The sequence below is a fragment of the Echinops telfairi genome, unplaced genomic scaffold, assembly GCF_000313985.2.
Source record: "Echinops telfairi isolate 266 unplaced genomic scaffold, ASM31398v2 ScPeMD7_11;HRSCAF=52, whole genome shotgun sequence".
NCBI classification, from domain to species: Eukaryota; Metazoa; Chordata; class Mammalia; order Afrosoricida; family Tenrecidae; genus Echinops; species Echinops telfairi.
Window position 1 is genome coordinate 36766776 of NW_022103908.1, and position 17550 is coordinate 36784325.

Consider the following 17550-nt stretch of genomic DNA (forward strand, 5'->3'; position numbering starts at 1 on the left):
GACGCTAGGAGTAGGATGCCAAATTTTCTTGAATGAATGCTGAATCCGTCTTGATTTTCTCATTTATGAACAAAATTCATTTCCATTTTTAATAGCATCTTGGTTTTGCTTCAGCAAGCTCCGTTACCCCTCTAAGATCCCACTGATGAGGAAGAGTGACGGGGGCCCAGAATCGCCCTGGGGAACTCTAGCCAAAGACACGCTGCTGCCAATTACTACATGATGCCCACAGCAGAGTGCAATTTCCTATTCTTCATAATCAAAAAGCACAGGCATATAGAACTGTTTTTCCTCTTAAACAAGTTAACCCAAGGTTTTATAAAAGTTCTTACATAATGACGTGTGTGCTTTCTAGAAAAAGAAATCTTTTCTAGAAACCAAAGTCCATGATCTCTATTTCCCCAAAGAAAGACAATCCATGGAGTTTAGAGAAAATTCTTAGCACGGGCTTTTGTTCTAGTAATGATCCATTTGTTGTCAAATCAAGCCCCACAGAGCAATCCCATGCATGGTTTGTTGGAAGTGGATCCCCTGGCCTTTCTCCTGAGGGCCCCCTGGGTGCAGCCAGACCTCTAAAGCTCTGGTAGCAGCCAAGGGTGGTAGCCCTATGTCTCACCAGGGGCTCCTCTGTTCGAGTAAGCAGAGGAACCCTCCTGATGCACAGAGGGCTTCTGATGCTGTAACTCTTTGCGGCCGCAGAAGCGTCATCTTACTCCTTGGGAATGGCTGCTGGGCTCAAACTTGTGACTTGTTCGTTAACAGCCCAATGTGTAACCAACCATGCCACCAGGGCTCCTTTGCTCTAGCAAAGAAATGAAAGCTGACAGGGTTGCCCTGAAGTCCACCAACCCTGTGCGAGGACAAGCAGGGGGAGCCTCGAAGGATCTTCTACCCTCGAAACTCCAAGAGAGCCTCTCTTACGACCTAGCTCTGGGGGAGCAGCAGTTAACGTGCATGTTGGGTTCTACCCGGCCGTGTACAGGGAGAAAGCTCTTGTGGTCCAGCCTGAGGACCCTGTGGAGTCCAGACCTGCTCTGACCCACATGCTTCAGGGTCTACTCTATGGGGCAGAATCTCACCACTTTAAGCACAAAGAAAAGGGACAGAGAATTTGCTTTTCTTCCAGCATTTGGTTTCGAGTGCTAAATTTTGAGAGGCTTGTTGTTGGTTAACCGACAGATGCAGATTTGTACCAAGAGATACATTTTGGCGAGATGTCACAGAAAGATGTTTCCCTCAGGCTGCAGGCCTCAGTCCCTCCTTTCAAGCAGCAGTCACGGGGGCTCGAGGGAATGAATGCTGGCTCTCTGGCTGTGCCGGAGATGACACAAGATGGAAAGAAAAGCCACTGCCTGCCTTTGGGCAGGGTCTTTAGGACCCGGTGGAAGGAAAGAGGTTATTTCCCTCCCTTGACTCTAATCACCTCTCAGCTGTCTTCACACACCCTGCTCTACCTCATCTCACAAGGCACAAGAAGGCTGGGAACTCCTCAGGGTCTGGCATTTGAACTCCAGCCCTTTCCTCTCTCTCCTCAGCACCCAAGAGAGCATGCAAGGCATTTTGTGCATTAATTCGGGTGACCAAGAAACAAGATGGCTGAACGCCTCTAGATGTTCATATCCTACTTCATCCGTCTAGCGATGTCGGGGGAATAAGCTAAGAGGCTTGACACTAGGGCTGGTTATGAATTGAATTGTCTTGGCCATCCAAGGTCAGCAGTTCAAAACTGCCAGCTGCTCCCAGGAAGAAAGACAGGGCTTTCTACTCCTGTGAAAGGTTACAGTTTAGGAAGCCCAGAGGGGCAGTTCTTCCTTGCCCCAGAGAATCGCGATGAGTCTGAATCGACTAAAATGATTGAGCCCCATCTGCCAGCCTCACATAGATGTTGGACTCCTAACCCTTCTGTTAGGCTAATCCACTAGGAAACAGGTTTTCTAGGGCATACTAATGAGAACCTACCAGAGATCCCTTCAGGACCAGTGGTGAGAGTGGCAATACCAGGAGGAGGGAAGATGGAGTAGAAAGGGGGAACCGATTACAAGGATCTACATATAACCTCCTCCCTGGGGGATGGACAACGGAAAAGTGGGTGAAGGGAGACGTCGGACAGTGTAAGATATGGCAAAATTATAATAACGTATACATTATCAAGGGTTCATGAGCGAGGGGGTGGCGGGGAGGGAGGGGGAAAATGAGGAGCTGATATCAAGCGCTCAAGTAGAAAGCAAAGGTTTTGAGAATGATGACAGCAACAAATGTACAAATGTGTTTGACACAATGGACGTACATATGAATTGTGATGCTGTATGAGCTCCCAATAAAATGATTTTAAAAAAAGAGTCATCTGTCCTAAACCTATTGACTTCTGAGAAATACCAAGGGCAGATGAGACCCAGAAAAAGGAGTGCAAGACCCCTGCTACATGGGGATCGCCATGGAACTGATGGGGATGAGATGGGGACCTTTCCCCACAGCGGGCAGAGAAGGAGTCGTCCCCTCGAGCTGGCACCTCGATCCTGATTCTAGCCTCCTGCGTTTCCTGAGGAGATCCGACCATCCATCAAGGGCTCCCACTGTGGTACTTCTGTGACAGCATCACTCGGCAGGGCAGAGAGCTCTCTTCAGCTGAGCACTCCAGGAGGGTGTGGGCCCCGCCAGAGCAGAGGGGAGCGGTCCCAGTCCCATCTAATAATGCTTCTGCCTCAGGAGTCAGATCCACCCCTGCACGTGTGTGCTTGCTGCCACAGGATGACCCTTCACAGCCAAGGGACTGCCCCAGGTCATCTTCATCCTGGGCCTCCGGACGCTATGGAATCATACTCTTTCTGGCCAAGTTGGCAGGGTGTTTAAAAAGAGAGAGAACACACTCACACAGCCGCACACAGAGCTACAGGTTCAAATCAGAGTTTCTGAGTTGTATACACCCACCTTAAAGGGTGTTTCAAGATGCCCCTTTTATGTAAACTTGCCCCTTGCCTAGAAACTTCAAATATGAGGGGGAACAAATGAAAGGATCTACCTGATGACCACACTGACGCTAAGTGGACCGCAATAACCAACCAGAACCACGCCCGCGGCCTTCCAGCCTGTGCTACCTCACAGCAGCTCCCTCTGTGCCTGTGCTACCTCACGGCAGCTCCCTCTGTGTCTGTACTACCTCACGGCAGCTCCCTCTGTGTCAGAGCGGAACTCGCCACAGCCCCTTCGTGGCTGTGACCTGTCCGAGGTAGACCACCAGCCCTGTCTTCTCGGGCACCTCTGGATGGGTTTGAACCTCCACACTTTGGGTTAAAAGCCCAGCACATAACTGTTTACACCACTCACGGTCGCGCCTTTCTCTTGGGAGCTGAGTGTTCACGCATGTGAACAGCTATGAGGAAAGTAAGCTCCTCACACACAGTCTTGAGATGCCTGGTGTCCACTTCCTGAGATGCCAACGCATCAATGGCCGGCTCAGTGTTCAGAGCACACAGGCCGAGTGTCCATTCTTTTGTTAAGGTGCTCAAAGAGCAGAACTGGTGAGATCTGAGGGTTTGAGGACTAAGACTGGGTTCCCAAACCTTTGCTTGCACCAGTATCTTCACAGGTTTCCAAACTTATTTGGCCTCTTGTCAGAAAAAAACAAAACAAAACAACAAATGCAACACCTCACTGTCCCCAGGCAATTTAAAACACTGTCTTAAAACTGTAGCTCATAATCCAGGATAAGGGTAGGTATCTGCTTCTGCAGCCCCCTGGATCATTCCAGTGCCCCCACAGGGTGGTGTAGCCCACTGTGGGAAAGGCTGCCCTCAATCATAGATGGCTGGCTTTTCCATTGACCTAGGGCAGGGAGGAGAATGTCCAGGTGATGCTACTGTGCCTGGCCAGGGGCTCACACTCGGAGGACCACCCCTTTCTGGACACGCCTGGGCAGCAGCGACTCATCCTCACGGGCGATAGCGTATGCCTCAGGGACTCGGAGCATCCCAACGACTTAGCAATCTTGGTTTTGGCTTCTGCAACTGTACTAGCAAAGACCCTCTTTGCCTGCTCACCTTACAACATCTAAGGGAGATGTGTTTTAGTCCCTGACCCAGATGGAGAGAAAGGCCCACCTGATGCTGTCTCCCTCATTTCTCTTTTGACAAACCGGGGTAACCGTGGTGCCTTTAGCACCTCAGACCAGGCAAAGCACACAGAGCAAGGTGCTCACACAATATGTCTACTTTCTACACCTCACAGGGTGCTAGCCCTCATAGGGTACCAATTCAGAGCATCTTTTTGATTACAGATTAAGGGAATTAAAGTTAATTGGGGGCAAACAAAAGTCTAATTCTTCAGCACACCAGTTCAGAGGCTGGAGAACTTCTTTAGGGATTAAGCAATAGCCCCGGTCAGGAGCACACAAACCGAGAGTAAATTTCAGCTCTAGCGGCTGTATCTGGAAAAAAGATTTTTATGGCCACAGGCCACAGCCATGGAACGAGTCTGATGGCTCCAGGTCTCCCTGCTAAAGAGTGACCATTGGAACAAGCGGAATCACTCAGTTCCCAAGAAGGAGTTTAATGCCCCATTCATAAAAGGCAGGGCCACTCAGAGATAAAAGTTTAGTAACGCCCAAATCCAAGTGAGCTGTCGGATCCCTCTAGGTGTGTAGGCCCCATCTGAGAGGTGCCAGGTCATGATGGCCCCTCCTGGGTAGGGGGTGGTTTCTGGGATACCCGATCCGTGGGGTGGGGGGGTTTCTGGGGTTACCTGATCTGTGGGGGGTGGTTTCTGGGGTTACCTGATTCATCGACTCTCATTTTTTTAGGCGGGCTGTCACAGTTCTCATCGTCCGACATTTCCATTTCTTCTTCCCGGCGGATCCCCATGAGCTGCTCACTCTGGGCATTTCGGAGCTCCTGAAATGAAAGGACGGCCCACCGTCAGTCAGGGACACAGGCCAGCACGCCTTTTCCAGGGTCTTGCTGGTGGACTATCATGGACACAACAACATTTGGAATCAGAAGCTTCCATCTCCCAAATCGTGCCCTCCTTAATCTCGGACGGATTTCTGTGTGGTGTGGGATGGTGAGAAAGGCCTTGGTTCTGGACTTGTAGTAAGTCCCTGCTCTACCAAGGACGAGTCGCAGGCTCGTTAGTAAGTTATCTCTTCTCCCTTAGGTCTCTGTTTCTCCATTTGCATAAAAGTTAAGTTGGCATCACTTTTGAGCCCACAGACCTGGGGACGATAACTTCATTTTCTCCATTTACTAAAGGAGTGACAGGTCATTGAGTTTTCCTGAGCTTTTTCCTAAGTGGGGCAAGGCCCTGTCCCCGATGCACCTCCGGGTAGCCACGACCTGCTAACCCTTCTGATAGCAGCTGGGCACTCATGCTGCCCAGGGATTTCTAGGGACAATGGGCAGTGCCTCCTCATTTGACCATGCCACCGAAGAAAACGAGGAGCCGATTCCATCTCAAGTTACACATCAGATCTCGATCCGGGATATGACATGTGCTTAGCAGGAACACTTCTAGGTCTCGGGCAGCTAATTTTTCTACTGACAGAGAGCCCAATTCCCAAAGATGCGGCTTCAAAGTATTTGAAACAAGGGGGTGGTGGTGGTGGTGGTGGTGAGTCAGGTGGAAGATAAGTGAGGCTGAAAAGGTCTGTTGTTTTGTCCCTAATTAATGACAACCGTCATATGCAAGCTGTTCCTGGGAGGAAAGGTAGCAGAAAGGGGGAAAAAAGAAATGGGGGGAAAAGAAGCTAAGGGTTTTCCCACAGGGTGCCTCGGGTTCAGCTGAACACTCTCATAAATCTGTAAAAGTGCTGCAGATAATTAACAGATGCCGTATATGGGAACGTGGAAAAACCAGGGCAATTATCAAGCTTACACGCAACTGAGAAATCATCCACAATGTTAAATTACCAACTGGTACTTAATCAATTAAGCGACACGAAGGAAAGAAAATCAAACGTAATTTATAGTTCTGTTCGTCAATGTGTATCAGGCGAGAAGCACGGCTTAGGACCGCACAGCCCCTGCACGTCAGGAACAGCCCTTTCTGCCTCTCAGCGCAGAGCAGCGCAGGTCAGCCTCCTGAGAACTATGCAGGAAGCCTAACATACCTTGCTCAGCTAGGAGGGCAGGGACAGAAGGGAGTAGAGTCAGGTGGGGCTCCAGAGCTCACTGTCATGGAGTGGGTTCCAATTCATAGCACCCGATAGGGCAGAGTTGAGCTGCTCTTGTGGGTTTGCTGAGGCTAACTCTTTAGAGGAGCAGAGAGCCTCATCTGTCTGCAGCAGAGTAGCTGGTGATTCAGAACTGCTAACCTTGCGGCTTGCAGCCCCGCCTGTAACCACCAGGTGTGGGAGGGAGCACAATGTACCTCAATGTCTGATAGTTGCTGACTATCCTGAAGACAGCATCTTCATGCCCACATGTATTCAGTCCTATGGCCACCTGCCTTTAATTCCCTCCCTAACATTTGTTTTCATCGTATTTGTGAGAGGAAAAAAGCCACCAAAAGTAATTCACAGACAGATCATTTTCAGGTCTGTGTGGGGGAGAGCATCAGCGCCCTTCATGTTTTTTCTGGACCCTGAAAATCTAAACAGCAAAACAAACCAAAAACCCACCTCCTCTTTACTCATCCTCCTGTCGGGAAGGACAGAACTGTACCAGCCACAAGCCACCTTCTTAGGCATTCGCAAACAAAATGAAAATGTCTGCCTTGACAATAAATTGCACTAGCATTTCAAGTGTCCCATTATTGTGAAGCCATTCGGTAGTCACCATAATGAGGGTGATAATAAAGGATTCATTTGGTATTCATGTGGATGTTACATCCAGTGCCATTGGTATTCAACTGTCATTTAGCATTAGTTAATGGGCACTTAAAACGCTACCCAAATGACTGATACCCCAGTACTTGGTGGCTTCTCAAACTTGACATAAAACACTTACTTTGCAAGTGGGCACCAAAATCATTAAATAAATAAACCTTACCTTCTATATATGTGGGGCTTTGAGAGAGTGGGATATCATTTAGAGCACTTTACTATTAACATGCTGGAGATGGAGAGGCATCCAAAATGAAAGACATTCTCTTATTCCAGATAAACAGATAAAGAAAGAATCAAACAAAGACAGTATACTTACTTCGAAGTGACAGGTTCAAAGCTTTCGCTACATTGCAGAATCAACAACAAAAGCTGGGTGACCAGTGACTCGTGACGCAGTTTGGTCCCTCTGGGTGCCAAGGAAGGTCCTGCGGTGGTCCCCTTCCTTGATGCCCAGACACTCACACAGCACACATGCCTGGGGGCTAGCCTGTCCTCTCACTCCCCTGGGGAATTTCCTCAGGGAGGGGTGGGCCAGGGGAGAGGTGTGAGAGAGCCCAGTGGCTAGGACAAGGGACAGAGACATTGCTTACGAGGAAAAGACAGGGATGGAAAGGCATACTTGCGATTGTAGCCCCCAAAGCAAACCATCAGCATCACGTAAAACACAGAAAACAAGTATTTACACCCAAGCACGCTTTTGGCTTTAAATGACACTTTCATTCACAAGGATTTATTAAGCAAAGCATCAGAGTTCCCCTCTGACATCCTCACTATGACTGGGAGAGATTATTCTCCACCTTGGCAGGAGAGAACAGCGCTCCAGGCGGTCTGTGGTAAGTCAGCCGTGGCCCCAGATAAGGGACAAATCTAGGCTGGGTGTGAGGTGGAAAATGAGAGGGCACAAGGGTGGGGGTGGGGTGAGGGGGACTGCCCACAGAAACAGAAACAGGCATGGCTGCAATCACACTATTCTCTGCCAATCCAGCTGTGTGATGGTGGTTAGAAAGTAATAGTAAAATCACCAACCTCGGAATGCTTTCGCCAAATGTCTATGTTCTTGCGCTGGGCTTTCGAGAAATGGTCCCAAGCTTTTTGTCTGGTAGAAGCGTTGAAAACGGCCACAATCTGCTCAACTTTGGTGAACAAGGAAGTCAAACAAGACAAGTAATTTATGTTGTGATCACTCTAGGGAAGCAAAGCAAAGACACTCGGAGTCTATGGATGATGGCACGATAGCAGTCACATCATCAATAGCCATCCACTGTGTGCCTTTTGTACTTACATTTTAGCAATGGTGGGGAGGTCTCCCTTCAAGTCTGCCTCCATAACTTTAGGTGTAAACACACTCTGTGCATGACTGGGGAGGGCATGAGCAGCTGCTTCTAAGCACTCTTTAGCACTTGTCTGAAAATGTGACTTGGTGCATCTCTACACCTGGCTCTATACGCATACCAGATCCGGGGCTGCCACACAGAGAACAATCTCTAGCTGTTGCTTGGGCTGGGGCCCAGAAGTGTGGCTGGATGGTGCGGCTGAGTCAGAAAGAGCCAAACATATATCTTTTTCTCTTGCGATCTCCCATCTCAGGGATTCAAGGACAGCCATCGAAAGCCATGACACTGTCCAAGTGCCAAGGTGGGGCAATGGTACCGTGTGTGTCACAACTCCCCGCAGTCTCACAGATCATGTTTACTGTGGGCTCCTTATTCTCTCCCCTATCGCACCCACCAGAGCCAGCCCTCTGGCCGGAAACAGGAGCTATCTCCTCTACTTCACGACAGACCAAAGCTCACCCAACTAGCAGCTCTGGCATGCCGATTTTATTTCAAAACAGCACGGCACCCTCCATAGTTTGTGTGGACCACACACCATTCTTTTATTCTTTTACCCCTGTCATGTGGCCTCCGCCTCCCTTCTGACTTCCCGGCCACCTAAAACTCTAACTCTACTCCTGTCCTCTTTCCCCAATTGACTTGATGTAACACTTGTGTGTCCCCTGTACTTGACTTCATGTAGACTTCTGGATCTCTTTAATGTTGAGGGTTGGAGAACACATACAGGATTAAATGGGATTCCAGTGGTGGGTGTTTGAGGTAGGGCCAGCTATCTGCAGACTCAATTTGGGTTAATAGTTACTGATCTAGTAAGCATAAGATTAAGGAAACAACAGTACTGAATTAACCATAGGCTTAAACGCCTGCTCCGGGAAATTTAGTTAGGAAGGCGCAGTTGAAACTGGCATTTCATGGAGATTATCACTATATCTAATATAAATCTTTAGTGATTCTCAAGGCTCTATTAAAAAAAAAAAGCGGTCTAGCAGCTCTCTCCGAGCTTTTGGTATACAAAGACCAGTGAGTAAGAGAAGGTTCCCCACATTTGAACAATACCACATCACCACCATTTTAAAAAGGAGTACTTAAAGTAACCCAACAGGTGTATGATGAAGAAGGAGGGGACAAAAGGCAGATTTCATTCACTTACTATCTTAAAAGATAAGCCATCACTTTGCATCAATGAGTTGTTTTTATGGGGGCTTTATACTGCCTGCTTTCCACCTCAGGAGAACCCCAGCTCCAGGTGCCCCTAGTTTTTAAATCCTATCATGTATGGCATGCTGAACCTGAATCACTGGGGTTTTAACTTGGCTCACACTCCCCTTGAGCTCACAGGGCTGGTGAGGATGCTTCTGCTTGGCATCCCTGACCTCACCTGGAGAGATGGACACTGCCAGGCTAGTCACCTTGGCCCGCTCTATGTACTGACCTCCCGCTCGCCTCAGCTACACTGCGGTGTGGCTGGCAGAGGAGGGAACCCCTCAAGCACAACAGCTGGGCTTTCTGCTTGCTTTGTCTGCACACGGGCTAGGCTGGGGCTGGGACTTCGGGAGCCTTCTACTGGGATGACAAAGAGCAGTCAGGCCAAGAATGCAGGAAAGCAAGCGGATAGGGATGGGATTCACTGTCCAATGAGACCAAGTCATTTGGGCAGGTCTGACTGCTTCAATAGCAGAGCTGTCAGACTGGCTTCCCCGTGAGCTCATTCCTCTCACCCTGGCTCCGTCACACGAGGCCTGAGGGAAAGGCCCAAGAAGTGTTGAGGTTAAGTGACTGGCTGGTCACAGTCAAAATATTGCTACCAGTCAGGGAAGGTGCTTAGTAGAGGGCTACACTAAAGATAACATTACTTAGGTTATTGTGCCTGGTGACAGGATTGGAAGGTAAGGGAGAACCAGAATGCATGTGGAATATTACAAAGGGAACCCACGGAGGAGAATGGCCCAATGACCTAATACTGCAAAGGATCAAGGGTAAAATAGATCACCTAATTAATTCTTAAGCCAACTCAAACCCATTAACACAGAGTCAACTCAACTCATGGTGAGCCCATGTGTTTCAGTGAACAACTGCAACATAGGAGTTTCCATGGCTATAATCGTAGGGAAGCAGGTCGCACAAGACCTTTAATTTATGATGTCTCTGGTTTGATTTAAACCTTTAGTCATTTGGCTAATCGCCATGCACCAATGGTTTGTGTCCTGAACATATATTTAAATCAAGCAGTAGCTAGTTCTCATTTGGAACTGAGTGCCTTAGCTATTTAGAGCAAGCTATTGCCACATTCAAACTCATTCATTCACTCTTTCACCCATTCACCAAACATCTGGACCTTTAACAAGCACAAGGCAGTTAAAACCAAGTGCTAGACTTCTAGGATTGAGACATAGTTCCTAACCTGGCGGATATCAGAGTCTAAGTAGAAAGTAAGCAAGCAGATGATTACAATATGCAAGGGAAGTCTGCATGACAGCTGTTGGGCACAGACAAGAGAGTAATTAACTCAGGTGTCAAAGGTTCACTAAGAAGGTGACCCGCTGTGGCAAGTCAGCAGAGAAGGCTGGGGGTGGGGGTTGGGGGGATCATACAAAGCTGTCATGGCCTTTGTGGGAGCGTGGTTGATGAACAGAGTGGCTGATGTTGGCTGAGGAAGGCTTGTTGGGTATTAAGCCAGAATTGTGAAGTTCATATTGTAGTCCACAGCAGACACAACAGGGCAGAAGAGATGAAGGGTAGGGTTATGGAGAGGGTCTGCATTGGAAGGGTGGAGAAAGGAGTCCTGTGACAGGGCCCATCGGTTGGATATGGCAATTGATGTATTATGTGGGAGGAAGGGGGGAAGGAGTCCAAGATGACTTAGTAGTGGAAGCAAATCATAGACCCAGACAAGGATGAAAGGGGGAGGTCTGAAAAGGAAGAGCAGAAATTTGCTTTTAGACATGATGTCTGAAGGCCACCCCGAAGGAGCTGAAACACAGACTAGAGGTTCAGAAAGAAGTCACAGGTCAAAAGGATAGGTCTCAGGTTTTCTGGCCCATCCTCAATTTGATACCATTTTATTCTTTTCCACAGGGTAGTGCATTAAAAGGCAAATGAAATTTGATTTAATGTCGTTCTTTCCTTATAAAGTTTTGCACGTTTTCACATATGCATAACTCACCAAAGCAACAACAACTAAAAAAACCCAAATAAACAAAGCCTAATTCAGCTTCAACTTAGGTTGGAAAAAGTAGGACCCAAGTTTACTGCTCTCCTTTCTGCAGACTTCCTTCTCAACAGCCATTTGTCTTGCAAATGCCAGCTCTTGCACACACAAAAGGACTGAGAGAAGTGCTTGGGTCAGCAGGAATTCATCCTCATTAAGGGGAAAAACCACCTGAAAGCATGTGCCCTAATGGATGCGCTTCAAAGACAGCAGCTTATTTTTAAAATCACAAACCAGGATGACCATGAGTTTGAATGTCACGGTTGCAGACCATACAGCACTCCTTGTCTGTAGCAAGGAGTGCCGAGAGCAGGCTGCTGCATTGACAATGCTGCACTACTTCTCGTGTTTCATAAGTAATGTTTGCTACCCACACAAATACAGAAAATAAACGAGCTCTAACTCACAGAGTTGGTCTCTCCATCAGTGTCTTCAGCAAGATTGGAGCCAGCGAAGGCCATGCTGTGGAAAGCCAGGTAAACCTATGGAAATCCCTTGCTGTCCAGTCACTTCTGACTCACGGCCACCTAATGGAGTAGAACGACCCCACAGGATTCCCAAAGGTGTTACCTCCACGGAAGCAGATGGCCTCATCTTTTTCCTGCCGAAGGGTTTGAACCGCTGACTTTTCAGTTAGCAGTTGAGTGCTTTAACCACTGTCAGGGGCTCCTTCCATAGTAAGGTAGAACCTAGATACAGATTCTCATGCAGATTCCTTAGAACAATTTAAATCTCTTCCTCCCCAGTAAAGAGATCAAAGGACAAGGGCAGAGTCTTAGCACCTCGTGTCTGCAATTTAACTGCCCCAGCAGATCACCTCAGAAATCACAATTTGCTTGGCCCTTGCTCTCTGGATATTGATAAATCCAAGGAATGACCCTGGATACGATTCTTTCCACAGCATGGCCTTCACTGGCTCCAATCTTGCTGAAGACACTGATGGAGAGACCAGCTCTGTGAGTTAGATGACCTTCATGCAACACCTGTGTTCCCTCTGAAGCACGCAAGCATGACTGAGACAAGAGTACTGCTGAGACAGCTTGTCTGCCAGACGTCCAGTGGTCATAGACACGGTTTGAACACGTGCTGCTTGGGATAAACTGGGTGTACACGTGGGAACTGGAGCCACGGGAGGCATCCTCTCAGACGTGGTTTAGCCTTCAAAATTCCCACCAATCCACAAGACTAAGGAATCTAACATTCCCCTCCCTCTTCCCCCTTTCCTCACCACAAAATATCTGGATACCTGCTGAGTTCAGAGCTGAAAGAGACTTTCATTCACCAGCTCTGTACGGTATACACTTAGGAAAACAATCAAAATAAACCATCAGTCCTCTCAGGAGAGGGGCAGCAGCGAAGAGCAGGACTTCCATGAACTCAGAAGTAAACCACATTTCAACCCCGTCCCTTAGAAAAGATCAGAGCAAGGAGGGCAGAATCACATGCAGGCCGCATCTGGATTCCGAGTCTGGAGTAGAAAGTGCTCGGCAGTTCTCCCACAGAGCGGCTGGTGGGTTTCAGAGCCCTGGCCTTCAGTTAGCAGTCGAGCGTTTGATCCCCAACAGAGCACCTTAGGAGGTGGTGGTGGTCATGGGGTACCACAGCGTCAGCTCTGACTCATCACGGCCTTTGTACAACTGAAGCCAGCAGGGCCCGGCCCTGTGCTCGCTCTCCAGAGCGCACAACTTGGATGGAACTATCCATCCACGTCCTTGGGACTGCGTGTGTTCTCACAGGCCCTCTGCCTCGGGCATCCCTTGCTCCAGCTAAGTAGCTGAGAAAGAGCCTTAAATCCTTTTAGTCCCCTAACTATCTGGAGAAACTGATTAAGTCCTTACTGGCAGTAGGCCTGTCTACATAAAACACCTCACACAGATCTTCCGAGCTTGGGTGTGCTTGTGTTTCTAAGGCTGGCTATATGTTCAGAATGGATCACTCACTAGGTAGAGTTCTGAGGAAAATGTTTCCTTTAAGGGTAACATTTTTCTAAATCTTCTAGGACGTGCTGAGAAGACTTTCAAAGACATGTAACAAGTGCAATAAGGTGCCCTGTCCACGCCCCCTGTGACCGTTACAGGTGAGATTGAACGCTGAGGCTGCTGCTTTCATGCCTGGAAGAGACAAAAAAGGAGACGGGCACTTCAGACGCAGCAGTGGCCTTGGCCCGGGGGTGAAGGGTTGTCAGGGAGCACTGCAGTGGGAGGTTCTGGCCTTGAGACCCCCAGGGAACAAGAGAGAGTCAGGGGGCCAAGGGAGGTGCACGGGGTGCTGTGGGACCCTGAGAAACAGAGGTCACAGATTCCCAGACAGACTTCTGAGCTCTGAGCTTCTGCTCCTGTGCTCAGCAGAGTTGCCAGCTGCTCTGGCGAGAAGCCCCGTCAACAGAAAATGAATGCAGTCAGCCCCGTACAGTAGGAGGCGTGGGCAGGAAGGCCAAGGTGAGGAGGAAGAAGGGTATTCTGGGGGCTTATCTTAAGGTGGGTGCAGAGAACACTGTGCGACACCTTGACTCCATTACAGGCCTGCTCAACCGGAGACAAACACACTAACATGTGACGTTTTTCTGAACTCCTGAACAGATGGGCCAGCACTTGGCTCTTTTTGGGCATAGAATAAGGACAGAGAGCAGGAAATGGGCAGACCAAACTATGAAAAACAGAAAATAGGAGGTCTCCAGCAATTTTAAGTCAAGGAGAAAAATGACGGTTAAATTTCTCAAATAACTGGAAAGATACTAGATAGTCAGTGATTTTTAAAAACTGGTATAAATCCCCCAGACATCTCAGGGCCCTGTGTGGTTGCGGACTGCCTTCAAGCTGCCTCTGACGCATAGTGACACCACACACAACAGACGGAAACACTGCCCGGTTCTGGAACTCAAACTCTGGTCTCTTGTGTGGACAGTGAGAATTCTACCCCTGAACCACCTGACCACTGCCTCTCAGTGGACTCTAGATCTTCTCCTTAAAAGCAAAGCCTCAAATATGCTGACAAGCAACAAAGCGAACATCCGCGAGAATATCATGCTTTGAACACATGGGAGAAGGCTTTCTGTTGTCCTGGGAAGCCCTGCCTAGGGTCGTTCTGAGTCAGACTGGGCCCAGGGGTCGCAGGTTCCATAACAGATAGCATTTATGAGGGTTTTTTAATATCAGAAAAGAACAAGGGAAAAAACCCACAAATACCAATAAATCCTCTGCCTAGATTACCCCTACTGAATAAACACAAGCAGTGCATGTCCATGAAATACATGAAAAGTCTGCTTCCCCTTCGGACCTCACCCACCCTCTTTCTCTCCCTACAGGGGAGATTATGCTAACAAATTCCAGCAGATGCACCCCGAGAGAAAGTGCTGTGTGCAGCCTGCTTCGTGGATAGCGAGTGTTCCACGTGCAACCTTGTTTCAGCGACACAGGCGGCTCATGTTCTGTACACTGTTCACAGTGATCTATGCCTTGCTTTGTCTCACTTATGTATCCCAGAAACCTATTCATACTTACATTATTTACAAGACTGTAACTAACATCGCAGACTTCTCTCCCGACACTCTTATATAAATATCTTTATGAGAAACTCTGAGGGGTGGGGAGTACAGATTTTAAAAGACCATCGGAACACCTAGTGCAGACAGATATTGTCAAATTGCATGCCAAAGAGAACAATGTTAATCACCTGCCCAGCAAGTGCGTTTCGACCTTTTCTGTTTGTTGCTATTTCTGAATGAGGAGGGAAGGCAGAAATGACATAAGCAGTGTGCTGTGCCAGTGATAGCTACCTCTGAAGCATCCATCACAACAGAATAAAGTTCACAGTCCTGTAGCAGACTGGTGCCAAGGGAGGGAGAGACCTGGGTTCTGGGTCTCTTCTCCTTCAACTCTCAAATTGGTAACTCTTATTTCTCCGGGGGCTCCACTACCAACACTAATGCTGTTATGAAAAGCAGCTCTTGGTCTTGAACTCTAATCATGCAGCACCTGGGTCAGGCACTGAGCTTCATGAGTTAATGTCATGGCGTTCAATGTATCACTCCCAGAGCACTAGCAGCAGCAGCATTCTCTCACTGCTGACTCATAGTAGCCCTATAGGGCAGGGAAGAACTGCTCCTGTGGGTTTCTGAGATGGTAACTCTGTAGGAGAGTAAAAAGCCTCTTTCTTCCATGGAGCAGCTAGTGGTTTCAAACAGCTAACCTCATGGTTCACTGCCCAACGAGAATCTACTATGCCACCAGGGCTCTTGGACCCCAGACCTAATGAATCAGAAATGCTGTGGTTGGGACCCGGCAGCTTGTGTTTTAGCTAACTCTCCAGATGATTCGGATTTGCTCTCACATCAAAGAACCACTTATTTCATTCAAGATGACCAGCAAGCCCATGTGCTAAGACTGTACTCATTTCACCGACGGAACAGCAGCTTCACCGAGAAGTTCAAGGCCACACGCTGCACAAGTGGGAAAGTTGGGCATGGAAATGACCTCTGCCCAAGTCCAAATATGGTATTTATACCCACTATGGATCGAGTCTTATGGGCACAGTGGATGTAATGTCCCACTTATATCGGTCACTGAAGATAAAAAATTAAAGACCCGGCTGGCCTTGGAGCTGACCATGGTGCCTGCGGGGAGCCAGCGAGAGTGCTGGGCTGAGAAAGGGTTGTCAAAGTGGCCCTGGAGAAGAGCATGCAATGGCCCCATCCGGGGTAGGAGACGTTATAAAGGCTTGACCAGCCCTGGGTGGAAGTTTGCAGGCAAGTAGCATTTTTGCTCTGAGGTGGTGGTGCAGGGCAGGGGAAGGGAGGGTGGGAAATTGGAACAACAGTGAAGCTGCAGCTAAGTGTCTGAAAAAATGGGTCCCTGTTTCTTTCTGGATCTTTGAATTTGAATTCGTACCCATCAGTCTAACACTCTGTCTTTCATTTCTCAGGGCTGTGAAATAAAGAGCTTCTGTGGGGGGAATTTCAGATGTGGGCCGAGGAGATATTTTCAGAACTTGGTTTGGGGCTCCAAGTAATCCGGGGGGGTGGCGGGGAAGGGGGGTAAGACAGGCAGTTGGGGGCCTGTGTGGGCAGGAGAACTTGTCATCCTTATGGACGAGCTGCGTGAATTACAGAAAGCCTGCATCGGATTCGAATCCCCGGGCAAAGACTCACCAAGGCTGAGTACCCTTTCCATCTCGGTGATCGTACAAAACAGAGGTGGTGACTTTTTAGTACCCTTTCCTTCTTTAAAGGGATAGATAGTAAATACTTTCAGCCTTGTAGGTCATGCAACCAAGGAGCCCCAGTGGTGCTATTGGGTAAGTGTTGGACTGCTTAACTGCAAGGTTGGTGGTTCAAGTCCACCCTCTGCTCAGTGGGAGAGAAAGGAGGCTCTCTGTTCTGGTAAAGATTTATTCTATGGTTTCTATGAGTTGGAAGTGACTCAAGGACAGACTGTTTGGGTCATACAACTACCCCATGTTCACAGTGGAAGAATAGACAGGCAATCCATAAATGAGTAGACATAGCTGTGTTCCGGTAAAACGTCAAGCCTGCCCACCCTGCTGTTTAGCACCAGTAGCCACTGAATCAATTTCCCCTCAGGACAACTCCCCCACCCCCACCCCCACCCCTCGAGGGTCAGAGAGAAACTGGGCTCTGTTGGGTTTTCAAGGACTGAGTTTGGGGATGTATAGATCACAGAGCAACTTTCATCAGAGGTGTCCGGGGCAGACTTGAACCTCCCCCCTTTTGGTCAGCAGGCACATACATTAACTGCTAAAACACCATCCAGGGACTCCAGAAGGCGCCTATCTCACCGATTTGTTGCCATCATTGACAGAACTCCTCTCGCTTTGTCTGTGGCTGTTTCCTGGTTCTCCCCAGGTGAGGGTTCCTTGTGTGTGAATATGAAGCTCAAGCTGCTGACACTGCGCTTTCCCTCAAATCCACTTTGAAACTGTCCTTTAACAAGGGTGGGGGCAAGGGCGTGGGGAGGGGGGAGTAAGGGCGAGTTCCTGTGGGACTTTCCGGGGCTGCTCAGAGATGCATTCCCTTAGCCTCCCTCGCCTCACTCAGCCCCCAAGCCCACGGCCATTGAGCCCATTACGACTCACAGCGACACAGGACGAAGCAGAGCTGCTTGGAGGGGTTTCTTCCCAAGGCTGCAGTCTTTATGGCAGCAGAGGGCCACGCCTTTCTCCCTTGAGCCCCCCCC

At 48.7% G+C, this 17550-nt stretch overlaps 1 protein-coding gene across 2 annotated transcripts in view; it reads right to left on the reverse strand.

The window, feature by feature from the left end:
• The window catches only part of ENOX1 (ecto-NOX disulfide-thiol exchanger 1), a 344421-nt gene that overhangs the window by 131857 nt on the left and 195014 nt on the right, over window positions 1-17550 (reverse strand). For both annotated transcript variants that reach the window (XM_045287120.1, XM_013005981.3), the window contains exons 8-9: window positions 7844-7950; window positions 4769-4886 (exon numbers count right to left, since the gene is read on the reverse strand). In XM_045287120.1, coding sequence (XP_045143055.1) covers window positions 4769-4886; window positions 7844-7950 — 225 coding nt within the window. The remainder of the gene's footprint in view (window positions 1-4768; window positions 4887-7843; window positions 7951-17550) is intronic.